Here is a 20,763-nt window from a genome sequence, read left to right on the forward strand (position 1 = left end):
CTGAAGCCAGTGTAGTCAGGGTATGTCCTTGAACACCTGTAAACCTGCACTGAAGGATGGGAATGTTTGCAAATCCCACTGCAGGACTGGCTCACCAGAAAGGGTAAAACAGGTGTTTGAAAAAAAACCATTAATCACAATCAGCACAGCTCATTGGGGTGTTGGGATTTTTTTTATTTGGTTTTTGTTTTTTTTTTCTTTTTGGTTTGCGGGGTTGTTTTAATAACAAAAAGGTCTAGACACTATTTAATTACATTGGTTTTTTTAAACAGCTAACTTCTTCTAGTTCAATAAACTTAAATATATAGAGATATATAAAAGAGTGTGAGATAGAAAAATATTCCAAAAACATTTTTCACCTGTTTTTGCCCTTTTGTCCTTCTGGCTCACTGACATCCCCTCCCAATGACATTAACCATTTGTACCCTAGTAAAATTTGAAAAACGTATTAAAAAATCATTCAGGTATGTTTTTCAAACTAACATCAGTAGATTTTTAGGCTCAGTAACCATTTCTCCTATTCCTAATGTGATCAAGTCTACAAAGATATCAATAAAAATTACACATAAAGAAGCATTGTTTTATCTCACTGTTCTATTTTCCTAATTCTGTAATATAAGGCCCTTCCAAGCCAGCAGACATTAACAATTTCTAGCCTAGTTAAAAGAGATGGGTTTTGGTGTGGCTTTTATTTTTATCCATGAAATATGATGCTCTCAAATTGCATGCAGAAATCTTTAGTAAAATTAATATGCATATATGTTTGCAAATTATTTTTTATCAAAAATATTTAAAATTTTTAAAAAGTGTTTTTCTTCTTCGTAAACATGCTTTCTTTCAAAATTCAGATTTATTTAATATGTCATATTTAATGCAGTTATTTAGGAAAGATGTATGTAGAAGGACCAGAATCTTTGGATAAATAATGCTGTGATTAAAGCAAATTTTGAGTGCTACCAGCACCGGAATTTTTTTTCCTCTCTTTTTGAACACGTTTCTAAAAAATTTTGTCTGGATAACCCATTAGCAGTTTTTTTCTGAGGAAATCATCATCATTTTTGGTACTCATCTAACAAATTTTGCTCACTAAAGCAAGTTTTTCAAGGTATTGTCAAAACCAGAATTTTAAAAGTAAAAAGACAGTTAAAAAGCAAGATTATTCTTAGTCAGGTAATGGAGTATGAAGTTCTACCATCAGTACCATAAATCAAAGAGAGTCTGTAATAACTTTTGTCTCTTGAGTTTGCTAAACTAACTGAATATAAAGGAAATCTGATTATTTACAAGGTCTCTTCCCACAGAAAAAGAAGAAAAAACAAAAAAGAAAAGATAGACTCAAACTCAAGTAATTGCAGCAAATAAATAATGAGACACAGAGGCTGGGAATTCCAATAAGAAAAAAAATCTGGTTTGATTTTGAATATAAATCTGAAATTGCCTGAGATTACTGCTCTGTAAAGCACAAGTCAAGGTCTCCTAATCCTAAGAGTGTTTAAGAAAAACAAAACAAAAACCATCAAACCTGGAATAATAGGAAGTGTTTTGGTTTTAGGTTCTCTCTTTGAAACACTCTGAAGATTTTAGTAGGATTGGTACTATATGTTTTCTTTAGTACATTAATTTTAGTTAAAAAAAACTACTTCAAGAGTAAAAAGTGGAGCTAAAATCATCGATTACTTAAATTTTGGTATGCTTTAATATACAGAAAAAGTAGCAGGTGATATTAAAACAATCAATAGCATCCTTAAGAACAGCCAACCTTTCTCTCGTGCTCTATTAAAGACTTTCACTTCCTTCAGGTTTATCCCAAGGCCAGTCCTCATGGTCACAGCATCCGTGGCCTCACTCTTGTGGCCTCTTCTAATAGAGCCATTTGCATGTGCTCTGCCAAAAAAGTTGAAGATGTCTCATCAACAATCCTCAACTAATTCACATCGAACAAATGACTGAAGAGCAGTGGAGAGTTCACTTAACAGGAGGTGGAGAAGCCTGTTCTCATCTATGGCACTGAGGCACTTTTTAGCTTCCAGCATCAGAACACCCTCTCCTCCTTGGAAGCTGCGAGGGATTCTGCGATCCCGCCTGTGACCTTGCTAAGGAACGGCTAATCCTACAAAGGTGAAGCACCTGGCACTGAAATAATGTTTTGAAATTTAAAATACTTATGAAAAATAAATTACCTGTCAGACCAGTAGATGTAAGCTCCGAACACAGCAACTGAAAACATATCCACATTGCTCCCTGACAGCACAATCTCCCGATTCCCTCCACTCTCAAGGTCAATTCTTTCTATCTTGTCGGTACGAGCATCACACCAATACAATTTATTTTCCTAAAGATTAATTTCAAAGGAAACGTCAACAGGCTTGTCCAAGTATTTAATTAAGAGTTATTAAGATTACATCAAGGTGGAACACCAGCTGGCTTTAATGAAACATGACAAATACTGCACATTTTAAGGTACACTGGAAGACAGGGGAACCAACCTCATAATCGATGGAAATCCCATTAGGCCATGCAATCCCCAGGCTCACAAGGACAACCTTCTCAGAGCCATCCAAATGTGCTCTGCCTATGCAAGGGGTCTGTCCCCACTCTGTCCAAAACAAATACCTAGAATGTTGTAGAAATCACCAATTAAAATTGCAAAAAAAACTATTACCATTGCCAAACAAAACTATTACTATATTAGTATATATAATATACATAATATTAATAATATATAATAATATTAAATAGGCACTTAAAAAAACATAAGGCTCATGTCTCTAAATAATCTTAAGATATTTAATGTATCATAATGCTTGGCTAATAGAACACTTTGTTAAGATATTGTTTTCAAATTATGCATATGAAGAAATTCTTAAAACTGTATTCTAGGAGTCAATACGAAATTCTGTTCCTTAAAGAACTCAGCTTTGTGCTTGGAAAAATAAAAGCAAATTAAAAACAAAAATAATAATTCTGGAACAGAAGCTCTTTAATCACTAACAAAGATTGTAATAATACAAGGGATGCCTAACTTAAAAATGTTTTAGTTATAAAGCTGTGAGAAGCACTGTGGAAATGGCAGAGCAAAGGGGCTTTATTTGAGAGGAAAATATTTTTCAAATTCTGCCAAATGCCTCATGGGAACAATCTGAATCTTTCTCACCTAATCTCATGTTCCTGTATACTTCTCACTATACATCACTAACTTAGGATAAGATGCTAGGTCAAACTTCTGCCTTGACAAACTTCTCAGTCTGCTACTTCAGGTATAGCAAAATGAGGGCAGTTAATCTACACAGAGCACTTCCTTTATGAACAGTAACCTATGGAACAGCTTTGTGGGAATATCTATGAGTCTACAAACACAAATGTATGTAGGTACATCTGTGTTAAAATATACAATAAACACACACAATAGCATCTGTTCTGTGGAAGAAGTATCTAATGTAACATGATTGAGGCTTAGAATATTACTAATTGCCCATAGAGAAGGATTTCCATAGCAAATATTCATAGAACACTAACATTTTTTTTTTAGTAACACGCTGTACATAAAGTGAACAGAACACACAAAACCATTCTCCAGTGCTTTCTTCTGTGTGGGATGTGTGTGTTAGTTGGTTTTTAAAGCTTCCAAAAGTCTTCTGGGCATTACTAAACAGTTCTCCCCCTGTGTCTGGTGACATCATTACATCAACCTGCTGTTAAGCAGCTGTATTTGACTAAATGACTGCAGATATGTGAAATAATGAGGGATAATAATGTGATAAGGGTGAAAAAAAATGAATCCTATAATTTGCTCATCAAATGAAGCCTCTGAACCAACCCACTCTGGCTCTCATTGTAGAATGAGAATGTAGAAATGAATCTGTTCCCATAGTTGTTGATATAATGAACAATAAGCATCTTTAGTAATGATACAACTCAGGCAGACTAGAAAACTGAACTGCAACATGAGTTAAATTAAAAATATGTTGAGGAATGTTAAAATAGGCAGTATTATTCAGCTGGATTTTAACAATCACCGTGTAAGTTTGATGCAATGTTAACCAGATTAACAACAGCACCTCTAAACAGAGCTGAAATTGCTTTCAGGCATCTGGTCAGAGGTCAGAGTTATTTGAGACTTTCTTAATACAGGATGTGAACTAAATGTTGGCCACAGAAAAGTAGACACTGAGTATACTAAAATTAAATGTTCCCTAAACCAGTTACTCTGATGAAAAAAAAAAAACCAAAAAAGACCAAAAAACAAACCCCATAATTACCAGGTTAAACGAATCTAAAATCCTCCAAAGAAAATCATGAATAGCTGCCAAAACATGTTGCATGAATAAATACACCTGATGAGGGACAAAGACACCCTTTTGTAGGGCTACACATTCCCTGCACATTTCCTCAGTGACAATAAATAATGTCACCAACTAGCTGAATGCTGCCTGCTTCCCATCTTGCCATAACTAGCAGATTCAATGAGCTCTAATAACTGCTATTTTCTTCTCTATTCTTACAGCTGTCAGCTCCAGGTTCCAGAGAAAAGCAGAATGTGAAGTCAGGACAAGGGGAGGGAAGAACACCTTTGAAAGTTTTGCCTCGAAAAGGGGAAAAGATGTAACAATAATGCAAAGGGTAAAAAGGCCTTAATCTTTCCACAGAAAGGCAGACCTGTACTTCACTAGCAAAACACTGCTGTGCTTCTCCTGGAGGAGCTGAGTGGAGATACCTCCAGTTATCACTTTGTGGCACAATGTTATAAAATAGACGAAGCTTACCTTCCTTTGCAGGAGATACACCATTCTACCAGACATAAAATAGTGATCTGTGGTCCTCTCATCCTCCTGAAGCCTTCTAAACAACCCCCTGACATGGGCAGGGACACCTTCCACTAGGCCAGGTTACTCAGAGCCCAGTCCATCCTGGCCTCGAACAACTCCAGGGATGGGGATTCCACAAGGAGTTCCAGAGGTGGAGGGGGATGGTACATTCCCTATTTCTGTTGATGCTGTCCCTGCCTTCAACAATCAGCTGGCTGAATCAGATGTCAGTTTTGCCAACCCTTACTTTCCAATCCATAAACTTCATCTCATGTGACTTTCAGCTACCCTGGCCAGTCTCCCTGGTTGTTACACGATTCTGGAGTTTAGAACTACCAAGAATTACACTGCTCTGGGATTTCATCGTGAGGTCCTTCATGAGCTTCCTTGGATTTGCTGGGAACTTCAGATTGAAGCCTGCTTCCAAGCAACGCCTAACCTTCAGGTGAAAAGGTTTCCTTAGAGAATTAGAACTATTTTGCAGAGAAATTACAGCATGCCATGAATACAGACAGCAAGGAGAAGCTGTGTATGTCAGGAATCACAGGTTACCCTTTCTCTGGGTGTACCGCGATAGAGCGGGGCTGCTCCAGCCCCTGCGAGATCACCACGTAGCGGAAGGAGCCGTTCAGCCGGGCCACTTCAATCAGGTTGAAGCCATGATCTGTCCAATAGATGTTACCTAGGAAAAACACCTGCAAGTCACTGCACGAAGGAAAGACTACTTGAAAAGCATTTAGGTTAGAACTGGAAACCAACTGCTGTATTTTCATTTGCATGGGTCTTGTATTTGTAATTTATATTATTTCTGTTCAGGCTTTTTTAGAGCATAAACTGGTATTGAAACTGTTCATCTAAGAAGTGCCATCCAAGATATATAAATAAATTCCAGACATTTGCAATGCCAGAAATTAGAGCTAAAAGGAAAACAAGTTATTTAATCTTGGGCTGAAGAGGAAAGAATGCACCCTCAGAAATGAAGACAAGTCCTGGAGTAGGCTCAGACCCACCTGCTATCCAGTCCACAGCAATGCCTTCAACTCTCCCCAAACCATTTGTGACAATGTCTTCTTTCCAGGTTTGGTCTCGCTTAGCTCTGCTAATCTTGTTGAAACCCATGTCTGTCCAATAGATTGTATCATTTCCTATAAAACATGTGCCAGTGATTCTCAGATTAATTCATTTACTTCAGTCCAAATATCTGCATTAGCAATTGCAAATATTGCCAGTTATAGCTTTATTAATATCTATCAAGTATCAAAATTATCAGCTTTAATTCCTCATTCCTTTTCCTTTTCTTAAATTTTGTTTCAAATAATGCTGCCAGAATTCTAGGTTGTTTAGTACAGCACAAGTAGCACAACAGGGCCATGACAACAGCTGGAAGCTACTACCTTTGTTAAAAATCACAATAAATATGCTGTCTTTACCTTCTTCCTAATGGAATAAATGCTTCAAAACATAGAATTTTGTTTATCACCATTCCAGAATATTCAGGAGTCTGAAAAGCTACAGTGTAAAACTGCTTATACAGTGTTTTCCTTCAGTAATCAGACACACTGAATTTTGACAGTATAGGGGAAAAAAAAATTAACTAGGGAAATAAAAAGTGACACTTGAGAGTGATATGCTGACAAAAGAATAAAAAATATATATTACATCCACAATTCAGCTTTCATTTTAAATGTCCTGACAAGCTTCCACTAAGTTTTGTTTTTTTTCTGGTGTTTCAGACATTTCAGCTGTCTTCCCAGCCTTTCTGCTGCAGTGATTGTCCTTAAAATGGAAAAAAAGGCACAACTTTGACCGTTTTAACTCAACAGCCAGGCCAAGAATTTGAAGTGGCCCAAGCACAGATACAAACTTCCTTCTGTTGCACATAATAAACTCAAAAAAGAGATGGGGCAAACAAAGTGAGAACATCCCTTTAAGCGGAACTGTCTCTATTTCCACTGACAGGGTTCTGTAGGGAAGCTGCAACCAACATTCTGCTTGCAAAGTAATCAGCTGATGACCTCCTGAGTGGGATGTTTTGTTTGGGAAAGACACTGCTCAGAGATATTAAATAATATTTGTTCCACCATTATTTTTTTCATACTTTGTATATCTGCTTTTAATTCCATAATACAGTGTGGGTATTTATAGAATATATATGTATTTCTATATACAGCATAGAAATATTACCTCTAAAAATAGATATAAATATTTTATGTCTACATCCACATGTATCCATACATATCTACACGTGTGTAAGTATTTGTGTAGATAGATAAATGTATTTATAAAAAAAAGAGAGTTATTCATGACTAAACAATATTGGTATGCTCAAGAATCTTACCACACCACCAATCAAACAAATGACAATTCTGGCTTCAAGTAATCAAAACAAATATGAGAGTCATGCATTTTGCTACTTATTTGCTAATTAGAATTTAGAAGTATCAAAACACAGGGAGAGAAAAGATGTATGCATCTTCTAGCTTGTTCATGTCTGCAAGACATCGTCATTAGACTTTTAATTATGATACACTGTACTACTAGCATACACAAATATATTTTATCCACTTTGCATACCTAATTTACTGAGAGAACAGGAAAAATTGGGAAACCTTCCAGAATAAGAGTGAAATGCAAGCAACACTCACTAAGTGGAAAATAAAAAAAACAAGATGAAAACTGGAACTACCTGCACTTGCTTTCTGAATCCTATTTGATGTAAGTAGGTTTAGGAATGAATTTATAAAATTCAATGTAAGGTACCAAAATGAGAAAAACAGCTGTTTTTGAAGCTGAAATGCAGTTGAAAGCTGCACTGTAACTTTTTTATAACACACTATCCCCTTGTGATTTCACTCTTGCACACCATGTATATTTATCTTTTGCAGTGCATTTGTCACTGCCAATTGTATTCATGTTCTCTGTGCTGGAACTGACCATCAGCCAAGCTGGAGAACCTCACTCCATTTCATCCTGCCTCAAATTTAATTTTTCAAAAAAGCCAAAAATCTCATTCTTCCAAAATATTAATTTGATATTTATTAGCTAAGTTGACATAAAACTCTCTAAAGTAGGAGCTAGCATATCTTATGACTATAGTTAAAAAAAATAAATAAATCCTAAACCAAAAAACATGAGATACAAAATAGCATCCTAGATTGGTCCTATATATATATATATATATATATATATATATATATACATACATACATATATATATATATATACATATCCTATACCCATAAAATTGTAGTATTGGTATTTTAAATTTAAAAAGGTCAAATTTTAGTCTTCTGTATTAGATATCATAATTTAGTAATGTTTGCATAATTTAAATTTTTAAAAAATATATTATAATAAAAAGAAAAGTCATCCCTAGAAAACCCAATTGCATTGTCTTAGTACTCTGTCACAAACATGTGTGGTTACCACTTCTCTCTCCTCCTGTATCTTTCCAGGAATAGATTAAACCTCTGTATCAGAGTCTTTCCCATCTTTCCATCTCAGATGTCTGTACAAAGGCACTGCCTTTAAGTGATTTTTGTGTCTCTGGAGATCATAACTGAACTATACCCATGATACAAGAAAAGCTCTGAACATCAGCTGCCACTGATTTGAAAGCAAAATATACAAATGTAAGGGCACTGTAAAACGTTGTGAGAACTTGAAATTTTGCTAGGCAGAGATGCAAGAACATCAATGAAGAAGCAGGTGAAAAACAAGAAGATTTAATGAACTTAACTTCTAACCTGATGGCAAAAGATTAGTGATATTTGTGTGATGAAGTGATCCAACAGAGCCAACAGAAATGGGTCTGATTTCAATACCAAGGCAAATATTAACCTACACTTAAGTAAAAAATTAGGATCTCTCAATGCTGAATTCCCAGGCAGAATCTACATCAAAATAAAAAACAATGGAGTATGACAAAATAATTGTATATTTCAGGAAGCCAGTGTCTGTATTTATATAACACAGATAACTTATGATTTTATTTCTAGACTGCCAGTTTGTAAACTCAAGGGGTAACAAAATGAGTCTCAAAGGAAGGCTGGTCAAAGAACTGATGGGTTAAAGAGATAAAGACACAGGATATTTTTCAGGTCACTACTTGGTCACAAATTACTTATTTACCAAAAACTAATCAAAAATTGCTACCATGTTTGAAGATATCCAAGCACCACTGGGAAATGCATCCAATCACTTTTAGAATCTGATCTTCAATTTTTTCCCACCTTCTTTCACATGCATACAAAACTGAGACCTCCTAATTTCATAGGAGGTTTTTGAGGCTGTGTAAACTAAAAGGTATTTCTGTATATACAGGGGAAAGGTTCATAGTGTACTCCAGGTGGAAATGCCTGCTCTCCAGGCTGCCAGAGCACCTTCCAGAAGGAAGAAACAGATCCAGACTTGGCTTGTGCCTTGCAGGGAAGTGGCTGAGCTGTGCTGGATAGGGAGAAAACTGTCCCACTCAGCTGTCAAAGCCACCTGTGTTAGGCACAACCCCACACAGGACTAAGAAAATTCCATGGAAAAAGTGCCACAGCAGGAACAAGCCTTTTTCCTCAATGAACACTTTCTGTAAAACCAATTTCCTAATCAAGTTCTCATTGATGACTCCACCAAAAAAGAGCAGCTGCTGCTGCCAGAACAATCTGCATATGCACAATACAGGTTCTCCTATTTACTGTAAATGGTAAAGGTAGAGCTTAACTGTGTAACATGATCCATTTCCAATTCCTTTAAATGCAATTGTAATTACTTAGAAGGTTTGAAAACAAGGGGTTATTTCATTTATGAGAAGAATTTACAATTCTTACCATATATACAATAAACTATACATACACAATATTTACCTGCATGGAAGTCTATGCCCACAGCAAATGAAGTTCCAGATATTGGCATTAAAGCATCCATTTTATCATTTGGATCGAGAGGAATTCCTCTAATTCCCTCATGAACAGAGTACATGAGAAATGATTCAATACCTATGGGAAAGATAAAGCAGCCAATGAGAGCAAAGTGGAAGCTTTCCCAGTTTCCAAGAATTGAGGAGCCAGCATGCATTGGACATAATTTTCCAAGAGTGCTCCACTGTTTTTCAGAGTGACAACTCCAGCTCTTTGAAAAAGCATCCGTGAGTTATTACAGTGCATTTCTAATTAAATTCCAAATGTGGTCCTATAAAGAGAAGGGAATTACTGTTCATTTCAAGCACCACCTTATCATTAACTAATTAGTAGTAATGAAAATTAAGAAAGATGAATTAATGAAATTTAGGAAAAAAACAGTTTTGAATTATGAGAAATTTAAGAATATTTTCAGTGCACATCTGCGCTTTGTGAACATATTCAGCAAGAGGTAATTTTAAAGAACTTGTGGAAAACAGGACAGTAAATTGTCTTTCAAGGTACAGAATTCATCTCACCTCAGTAATGCACATTTCCCTCACAGACAGGAGAGAGAAATACACAGTTTTAGTGACCAGCATGGTTGATGCATTTTAAATGCCTACTTTTGTGTTAGATTAATCACATTCCAAATGATCCTATTTCTGTAGAGTAGGAATAAATTCTACTCTGTAGAGGTCTTCTTATTCAGTAATTCTCAGGAATTACTTAGTCCTAATTAATAGTAATACATAATACTAAATTTATAAAACTATAAGGCACCTTGACCATAAGGCTGCTTCACGTTATTCAGGCAATGAGTAAGACTTTGGCTGTAAGCTACATTCTGATTTTTGCCAACTAAAATAGAAAAAGACTGAAGGAAAAAATTGGTTTTAATTTTATATTAAGGGCAATACAACAGGATGAGATACCCAACCATTCAGATACTTGTAGCCTATAATTTAGTTTAAAGGTAAGATAGATGGCCTTGAACAAGTATTTACTGCTATTAATGATGATTCAGATGGTCTGCTTTTCTGCCTACATAAAAAAAAAAAAAAAACAAAATCACAAAACAAACCCAAAAAACAAAACAACAGAAAAACCCCAAACAAACAAAAAAATTCCTCAAGAGTTTCCACGGAAATTGATGTATTTGAATAATTAAATGAAAAGCTAAATTTAATTCTGTCCAAACCACAACAGACATTTCTATGTTACTGCTTCATTCAAGCATATTAAGTAAAGTTATTTAAGTGACTAAAGTAAGTTTATTTACTCATTGCAATGTTCCCCTAGAACTTAAGTTGGCTAAAAGAAATACTGAAAGCCGTTTTACCCTTGCAGGCCATGCGGTTCTTTTGGAGGTTGTAGCCTACTGTGCACACACAAGTTCTGGTGGTTTCTGATGTTGGCAAACAAAGCTGGGAGCATCCCCCATTGTTTAACTGGCAGGAATTGCTGCCTATGACATGATGGGAAAAGAGGGAGAGAAAGCAAAACCTGGGTGAAACTGGCTAAAAATGAGTGCTGTTCTCAATATATATTATTACCAAATTTTGTTCAAGTACCATACTCAAAAAATTGAGATATGCATAAAATATTTCATATATTCATATACCTTTCCATGCTTCACTGCTGCAGAATTTCAACCCCACATTTCCCCTCAGAATATAAATAATTTCATTTTCTGAAAAATCTGCCTATTTTAAAGTAAAAGCATATGAAAAACCTGAAAATTCTATGTTAATGGCAAAATCTCACTGATGTTAGTGTATCTTATTCCAGACCATGACCAAATCATTCATTGTATCTTATTCATTCATCAAATGTTATATTAACCTTGTTATCATCATGCACCAGCCTTTTTTTACTGTATTTAAGATATAGTCCAAAGTAATCTTACAAATCCATGCTCCTCCTAACTGCTTAATTGATACAATATTTAATTTTAGGTCATAGATGAACATATTTTAGTAAGATTTATAATAAACATTACACACAGTAAACTAAACATCTCAGAAATTTGAAGCTTCATGAGAAAACATTTAAATCCACTAAAATATTCAAGGAATTAGTTGATTACAAGTTACCAAGCCTACAAAAATCAGAGCACTACTTCTTGCATTTATTTTCACATTGCTAATTTTGAAGTAGAAAGCATTTATTCACCTAAAATCACAGAAATTTTCTAATGATGCAGCAGACACCAGAAACTGCTAAAGTCTGATCACCCAGGAGGCAACATATGTGTCTCTGTGGTAGGGAGTTAAAGCATTTTAAAATGATAGAAACTTTACTGAATGCCTAAATTTTTGTTACTTGCTGTTCCACCACACTTAAAATTAAGGGCAAAGCACAGTTGGTGTTTCCTACATTAGGTAAAATGGTAAGAGTGCCCAGAAAGGTTTAATATGGAACTGAATTATTGCACTCCACATAAAGATCACTCCTTGCAGAAACCATCTGGAATGGTTCTTCTGGAAGCTTCTCCACAAAAAAAACCAGAATCCCAGAATGGTTTGGATTGAAATGGACTTTAAAGATCATCCTGTTCCAACCCCCTGCCACGCACAGGGACATCTTCAACTATCCCAGGTTGTTCCAAGCCCTGTCCAACCCAGCCTTGGACACGACCAGGGATGGAAAGCCCACAATGAAATGAAATCATTTGCTTCACTTAGATCCCATCCTCATCAGTTTTCAACTGGAATCCAAATTAAATTCTTTCTAGAGAAAATCACAAATGTTTTCATCAACCAGTCACCAAATTCCTAACACTGTGTGCATGACCCCAAATTACACCTTTTTGTACTATCGTAGCTCCCACTACGCCAACTAATTTTTGGCAGCATTAGCAATATCCCCTATTTTTCTGCTGCCTCAATTTTGATTTATACTTCTGTCATTTCTGTCAACGTAGATGAATTGAACTGTTTTTAAAGTAGATAATGAAGAATATCAATGAATTCTCTCATAATAGTTCACTTAAAATTTCAATAATTTGACATGAGGTTCACATGTTAAACCTCTATTTTTACTAAAAATTTTAAACTCTCTAAAAGAACATCAAGCTTCACTTTAGTATAAACATCCGATAAACTAAAATATGGTAGGCAGATAGGCTAACTCACTTGTCCTATTAAAGCCACTAATTTATTCAAAAATCAGGAATTTTTATCAATACAGTATATTTTATCAGTGAATTACAAAAAAATACATTTATTATTTTCTTCACATTGGGAGAATAACATGAGAAAAGATACTCTGCACTTTAAAAGCTGGTTAAATGTACTTAAAATTTACTTTACCTTGCTGTGCTGCTTTGTCATACACTTTCATGTGAACAACACCTGCAGTTTTGTTTCTTAGGACAGTTGGATTCCTTCCATCTTTTTTATTACAGGTGCCAATCTGAGCCAAGTTCTGGTCTGCCCACCAAAGCTTTTTATCTGTAAAATTTCCAAGTTTTAAAAATTAAGAGGATCACTATTGAATTGTATTTGGTTGAGACCTAAGGTGGGAAAAAGCTTTTGAGGTTAATTCTAAGATCAGTTTTAAGAGAAATTGCTTAAAGAGGTTAAAGAGGAAACCTGAAGAAATTGTGTTTTTAAGATTCTGCAGACATGAAAACAGTTTTCACCAGTTTCACTTTTGCTGTGACAACTGCTGATTTAAGGCTACCTGCATAGAAAAACGCCTCATTTTTCATATATATATATATATATATGGAAGTTCTAGTGTTACCCTAGGGAAGAAATTCATTGTCACAAGTGAACAAAATTGCTTGAAATGTTAAACCACATCTTTTATTAAAAAAAGTCACAATCAGTAACTAAGAAATCATGAAAAAAATGAAAAGCAGGCCCTGCCTCCCAGTGTTTCAGAATTAAAATTTTAACAGCGTTGATATCAAGCTCAAACTTCAGCGAACTAATGGCTGAAGACTGAAGCCAATCTTCTGCCTGTCCTTGTCACACGAGTCCTCACTCATTGAGGACAAACAGATGAACAATGAGATGGTCTCAGGGTTCTTAATTTCAGACAGAAAAGGTTGTTACTATAGAGAAACCAAAAGTAAAGGCTTGAACTGAAAACCTTTAAACTTCAGGAACACTGCCTTCCCAACAAATATTGTGTGTTAACTTCACTTTTAGTTAACTTTCTTTTCAGGTAAAATATTTCTTGCTTATGCTTCAGTTTTAATATTTAAATAACAAATTCATAGAGACACACCGTTGAGTGTTTCATGACAGAAACTGCAGATCTGAAAAGTAATTTCCACTGTGGTAACTGTAAAAAGTTACAGCGAAAAATAAAATATATAGGGGAAAAAAACAAAACTCTCCATACTCTCCATAGATATATGCTAAGGCCAGAATCTATGGAATGAAAAATATTCTGAATATGAAGATTTGAGACAGAAATGGAACTCTATTTAAATTTGGTTAAAAATTAAAGAAAGTCTGTAATTTTATGCATTGACTGGTCAATCTAGAATTGATTGATTCAAAACATCATCCTGCAATAACAATTAGTAGCTTCCATCTGATGACATTATCAGAAAATCCTTAGAACAAAAAGTACCTGTGCCCAATTTTGATTGTGTCAATTATAACAAAAAGGCACATGAAAGCTAAAAGCAGAAAGGTGACTGTGGGCTACAATCCATATATGAAATAATGGGAACTGGACTTTTTTTTCCTGTTAGTTAATGACCCACAATCCTAAAGGTTAGGGTAACTTTTTCAATGAAATGTTTGTGTGTGAAGAAGAGCTTTTGTTCTTCACATCCTCTGTGTGACCACAAATTAGAACAGGCCATTAAATAATTTTAGTAATGACTGGTGTCTTGTGCATAGCAACATGAACTTACTGTTTTACATATCCAAACCCTTCTATAAAAAAATTAGTTGTAAGATTGGAGTACAGGAAGGAAGCAAAAAACATATGGTTTTGGCATTTTTATCCTTTATTTCAAAGAAGTAATCACTCTTTCAGGCATTTCTTTAATATTTTGTGCAAAACCTCAACTTTGGCTACGATTTCCACAGCCTCCTAAAACTGCCCTTCTCTGATTTGCTGACCAAGTTACACAAATCCTGACATTTCAAGTATATTTAAAAAAAAAAAAAGGTAAAAATAACAAAAATTTAAAAAACCCCACCAATCTAAAAAAAAAAAAACAAACCAAAACCCCCCAACAACTAACAAATTCTGAAGTACAGACACCTTGAGGTCAAACCTCTTTTGACTGCCTGCCAAAAACCTTGTCAGTTATGCCCTAAAAACTAAAAAATAAATGTTTTAACTCTTCAGAAAGTACTAGGTGACCAACATCCACCACTGCTATGTCAAACAAACAAAAACCCCAATTACACAGCTATTTTTGACCACAATTCTAAGCAAATTTTGGATTATTTCTCTCTGCTTTACTGATATATTCCTTCAGTAGATAACTCATCTACGATCCCTAGCATTCAGGATGAACGAATTATTTCTATATTAATTTTAAAATATAGTAGGTAATTTTACAATAAAAACCACTTTAGCATAAAGACAACTTGCATTCATACACAAGGGAAGAAAAAAGCTATTTTGGACCTTTAAATGTCAAACTGAAATGATTTATTTGCTTGATTATGCTAACGAGATTGTTGCTCGATCGCTAATTACAAGCTTGTTGCTGAAACTAGGTTATAATATATATTAAAATTGTTGTATTTATCCATTCTGTCGGGTAATTAGCATTAAGCACAGCAACATATTGGGAAACAGCAACTTCAAATGCCAAGAATTGCTACCCTAGCATTGTGGACAGTCCTTTGGAGATTTCAAGTAGTACTCTGAATGCAAATTTTGATGGGCCATTAGTTTTCATTAATGGTGGTTTGAGTATTTATGGAAGACAACTATGTACTGCACTTAGAACCGGGCAAATTGCCTAGATATATTTCATGTATTAATGCTAATGTAATGAATGGTGTTACGGCAATTAGAAGACTGATGACTTGGAAAATTAAGGTGTATGTGTTTGAAGTTTCCTGATCTAAGCAGCCCCTTTCACTTTGCAAATAGATCCAGCAGAGTCAGAGCTCCTGCCATCTGAGCCACGAGAAAAACATTCTGGTGTTATTTTTGAAACTTTATTTAGGATGAAACAAAAATCAAATAACCAATATATCATCTAATGCACGATGAAAGTAAACAGGAGCATGAATATATTTTGGTAATATTAACCTACATTTGCTGTCTAAAATGAAAAACTATAATTGTTACTTTCTGGTTTGATTGGTTGATAATATAGCTTAATGGCTATATTTATATACAATTTTTTTGTTCAAAAGATATTAATCTAATATCTGAAAGCACATTGAAAAGCTATTATGTATATCTGATTTTGCTGTATTGCTGATTGAATTTTTTTAATACGAATTTCAATAGAAATAGCACTTACACATAAAATCATTCACTACATGGAGTACTCTATTTTCCACCAAAAAAAGACCAAATGCACAACAAATTATATCCTCATTATGCAATCTACATTATATTCCTATTTTGTGGCGACATGAGCTGAATTTTGTGACTTTGTGTGAATTGTATTTCTGTGGGGACATGATACAAAATCCAATCAAATGCCTCCACTAAAACTGCTGACAGAAGCCTTCAGCATCCTTTTCTTCTCAGCTACAGACTTACGGTAACCAATCAATACTTTTCTAGCAATGCTCAGTTTCTCATTCAGAGCCATTTATCATTCAAGAAACAACACACCAGCTTGGAAACACATCAGATATGGCTGCGAGCTCCTCTGCAATTCAGATCTTGTAAAATAATGACTCTGCTCACCAATCCAGAAATACAGCTCTCACCACAAAGGTAAATTTCCAACCTGTTTCAATAACGGTCAAGGAACTGTTTTCATTAAGTAACTTGGAAGAAAGGAAATGAGACTTTATGCAGAATTCCAAATACATCTTTATCATTTGATCCCACTCAAGACACTAGCTACCAGGAAAACTACTAAAATCAGATATTGAATGATATGTTAAACTCAAACCTTAAGACAAGTATAGAAAGTGTTTTCTCATTGTTGAAAAGAGTTTTGCTGTACCATATAAAATCCAGAGGTTCTCTCACAACCTGAATCTCAGGAGAGTGGATATATTTGATATCAATTTGTAAATGGTGCCAGGAGCAGGCGTTGAAAATTACGTAGGACATAGGGTGCTGTGAATCACATAAACTTCTAAAAGACTAAAATAAACAGCAGAGGTCTTTGAAGAAAGCAAAATGTGAAGTTAACATAGTAACAGAAGAACATTACTGTTGACCAAAAGCAAGACAATAACCAGTGGGAGGTACTAGACCATTCATGTGGTTTTGACTGATAGATTAACTAAAAATGGCTGATGTGGAATACACAGACATCTCACATATTGAATATGGATTTGAAGAAAAACTGGGAAGAGTCGAAAAGCAAGTATGACTTCATAGATTTACAGCAACTTGTTTGTAATACAGAATGGCAACAGAAAAAAATAATTTTTGCATGCTCAAAGGCATGGGAAAATAGCAATTTTGTATATATTCAAATGCTTTACTTTCAAATGGAATATAATTTTCATCCCATCTATATCATGCTCAAAAAGATTTAGCAAATGCAGGCACCAAAAGACTAGGAATTCTGTTCAGCATACTGAAAAAGAAAGATGACTGACACTGCTGAGTAGAAAACCAATAAATGAAAGACCCAAAATACAGAAAGATGGGATTATATACTGTTCCCATTTCCCTCAAGGATAAACCTGACAGTTACTTTGGCACCAACTTGTTTGCTAACATTATTTTTTATGTCTTATCATTACTTTCAATAAGCTCCCACTAAAGAATGCAATAGTAGGAAGATGTTAAACAGAGCCTGGAAAGGACTAAACAAAGCAAACATCTGAAACAGAAATGGTAACTTCCAAATGGTTTCCAACAGCTAAACTGCAATGCAAAAGTAGAGGAATTGAAAGCAATAGAAACAATGGGGAGATTAAGGGGTCTAAAGGAGAATTCTCATTGCTGGTGAAGCTCTGAACCACTCCATAAGTTGTATTACAAAGCAACCCAAAACTTTACTGACTTCACTAGCAGTGTCTCTTGAGTTCATATCACAGAACACAACCATGGAGTGCCTAACTGCTTCTCTTTTCCACTTTTGAAACGAACAGAATCAAAGATCACAAAACTCGAGATATCAGAACAGCACAGAGATTACCAAGGCCAATTAAAGAAGTCTTGGTTGGGCCAAGCCTCTCCCAGTCACCACTTTTTTTATAGCTCTGAAAAGTCTTCTGGAACGTGAAGTGTAAGATACAGCAAAAGCCACTGGAAACTGTCAGCTCTGTGAGTTTTCTGTGCAAAAGGCTGTCCAGACAAGGGATGGAAGGCATTAGCTCTTGACACAGGCTGTGGGGTTCTCCTTGGGAGTCTCTGTGAGCCCATGCTTTCTCACAAGGAGACTGATGGCTGGGGAAGAAGCTTCACAAACAGCTAAAGAAACTTTCAGAAGCAACAACTGAGGTGCCCAAAGACACATCACTGGTATAAGTAAATTTATTAGAAATTCAGCCATTTTTCTGAAGATCCTTTCTCCTTCAGTGCACCCAGCCTTGGCAGGGAATAGGTGCACAGCAACCAGGGCCATCTCAGATCACATTACCCATCCCATCAGTCCACTGGGGTTCCCTCCACTGTTTCCTCTCTTCAGCTCCTCAGTCCAATAAAGGTTCTAGGGATCAACAAGTCTCCAACTGCATGACCTGGTGACACAACTGAACACAGGGAGTCTCAAACCACCAAACTCTTATCTCCTCTTTCTGCCTTGGTGGAAACATAACCCAGCAGTATGACAAAGTCATAAACCAAAATATACCAACAAAGAAAGTAAGTTGACCAAAGTCCTGCTTTTAGCTGGGGAGACACTAAATGCAAAAGACAGAATAATACAAAAGAGAGCTGAAGATTACAAGACTCTCCAGCACTCAGTGGAACTTAAATCCTACACAACAGTTAAGGGTTTGGGGACAGGTATCATCTCTTTCTTCAGCCACTGATGAATTCAAATGATAGCTCAATATATTCAGAGAGGAGAAACATTCCATTCATGTTGTTTTATTGTGTTTACTGTGCTTTTAGGTAGAAGGAGTCAAGAAAATTTAGGAATAGGAGCAAAAATGATGCAATAAACATCGCAATTACTGTGATTCACCTGCTAAAATCTCCTATTAAACTTGGAGGCAAACAGATCAGCAGGGGTAGTAAATTTTCACACACTCGTGCTAAATCTTACACTATAACAAATTAGTCATTCTTCTTTATTTATATGTTATTAGTTATGACCATTTATCAGTTAGAGATCTCTTATCTGGCTTCATACAGCATCAGATTTTCTGTTCTGACCCACTTTACATGCACAAATCCTGCTTATAAGAAGCTGCTGTACAGCCACTCATTCTTTAGGAAAAGAAATGACATTTATATTACCACAGTATGTTCCACAGTATGAAAACTTATGGGAGAAATTAATGCAGAAACTTTTCATGTTTTTCAATCAGCACATACAACATTGTTGATAAAACTGTATGTGCTTGTATTTTTCTCCAGCAGATTGTTATATACAATCTCACTGCAATATCAAGCCACAGTTTAGCACAACTAAGACTCCAAAACCCCAAAGCAAAACAAACAAACCTCCAAAGTCTTTGAAGGTTTTGTTCACCATTTTTGAGTAGGAAGAATTGTCATCACCCATAAAAAGAAAGCATCCCAAACTATGAATATTAGAGGTACATGTGTTTAAAACCTATACAGTAGATATTCTTCCATTTCCAGATGTGCAAAAATTCAGGTACTTTCATGCACTCTTCTTTACATGGTAGCTATAAACTCTTTATTGCCTGTTCCAGAGGGATCATCACTGTTGGAGCTTCTGTGAATCACAGATGAAGACCTGACACCACCAACTCAGTGACAGTATGAACAAACACTCTTTACAACTCCTGTTGAAGACTTCCAACAGCTCCCCAGAGCAAAGGTCATTTATTCAATCTATTTCTAGTCACAATCCAATCAATAAAAGGCAATTTGTCCAAATTAACATTCATGATTCCTTCTGACACCAAACCTGCTTGTTTTTATGAAAGCACACATAAAAGCATCCTGTCTCCAACTGATACTGACAGCATTTAGAGTTCAGTACTGGCCAAATATGTGCATAATAAATCTAATTTAGTAATTATCACTTTAAATATGATATAATTTACACCATGTGCATAAAAATCATTAAATTTTATTTAATTTTCACTAGCACACAATCTATATGTACATAATTATTATATCATTAATCAATCAAATAAAATACTTAATAAAAAGACTGGCAGTTGATGAACCACCTGTCCCAACAAAAGTCTGTTTATCAGCTGAACTTTCCTTTTTTTAATATCCAAGATAAATGTAAGTAATTTTTAAGTGAATCAGAATAGAGGTCAGCAATTTGTAGGAAATATGGAAAGTTCTAAAGTCATCTCTAGGAAAGCAGAAGCATGAACATAAATTCTGAGTCAGACTGGAATTTCTTACTACACTCTGTCCCACCTACAGCAAGGGCCAGGTGTATATGAAGGTGTATATGAGAATAAGCCAATTTGAAGCAATATTTTTATAATATTCAGTGATCAGCAATTAGCTGATTTTTTAAGGAATTTTTCCTTATGCTACTGTTTTTCGGATTTTTCCAATTGTTGTTTTTGAACAAAACAAACAGAATATTTTTCTTTCAACCAATTTAATACATGGAATATGAGCAGACATCTGGAAATCCAAATCCTCAACCATCAATTCATAACCCAAGGAAGTCTTCACAAAATGCCAGCCAAACCAACAAACTAGGAATATTCTGAACTAAGTAGAAGAATTGAGCAGAGCAAACAAATAATGAATATTTCTGTGTAATAAAGAGCATAACACAGCTCCTTCTTCTTCCAACATGCTTTACATGTCACTATAGTCAATAA

General features: G+C 35.2%; 1 protein-coding gene across 1 annotated transcript in view; it reads right to left on the reverse strand.

Annotated features, from left to right (window-relative positions):
• The window catches only part of LRP1B (LDL receptor related protein 1B), a 515,105-nt gene that overhangs the window by 145,464 nt on the left and 348,878 nt on the right, over positions 1–20,763 (reverse strand). Inside the window, exons 33-40 of the mRNA XM_069021267.1 lie at positions 13,009–13,149; positions 11,037–11,162; positions 9,662–9,793; positions 5,816–5,950; positions 5,358–5,487; positions 2,487–2,613; positions 2,181–2,332; positions 1,760–1,884 (exon numbers count right to left, since the gene is read on the reverse strand). Coding sequence (XP_068877368.1) covers positions 1,760–1,884; positions 2,181–2,332; positions 2,487–2,613; positions 5,358–5,487; positions 5,816–5,950; positions 9,662–9,793; positions 11,037–11,162; positions 13,009–13,149 — 1,068 coding nt within the window. The remainder of the gene's footprint in view (positions 1–1,759; positions 1,885–2,180; positions 2,333–2,486; positions 2,614–5,357; positions 5,488–5,815; positions 5,951–9,661; positions 9,794–11,036; positions 11,163–13,008; positions 13,150–20,763) is intronic.

Source organism: Aphelocoma coerulescens, chromosome 7, assembly GCF_041296385.1.
Source record: "Aphelocoma coerulescens isolate FSJ_1873_10779 chromosome 7, UR_Acoe_1.0, whole genome shotgun sequence".
Classification (NCBI taxonomy): Eukaryota; Metazoa; Chordata; class Aves; order Passeriformes; family Corvidae; genus Aphelocoma; species Aphelocoma coerulescens.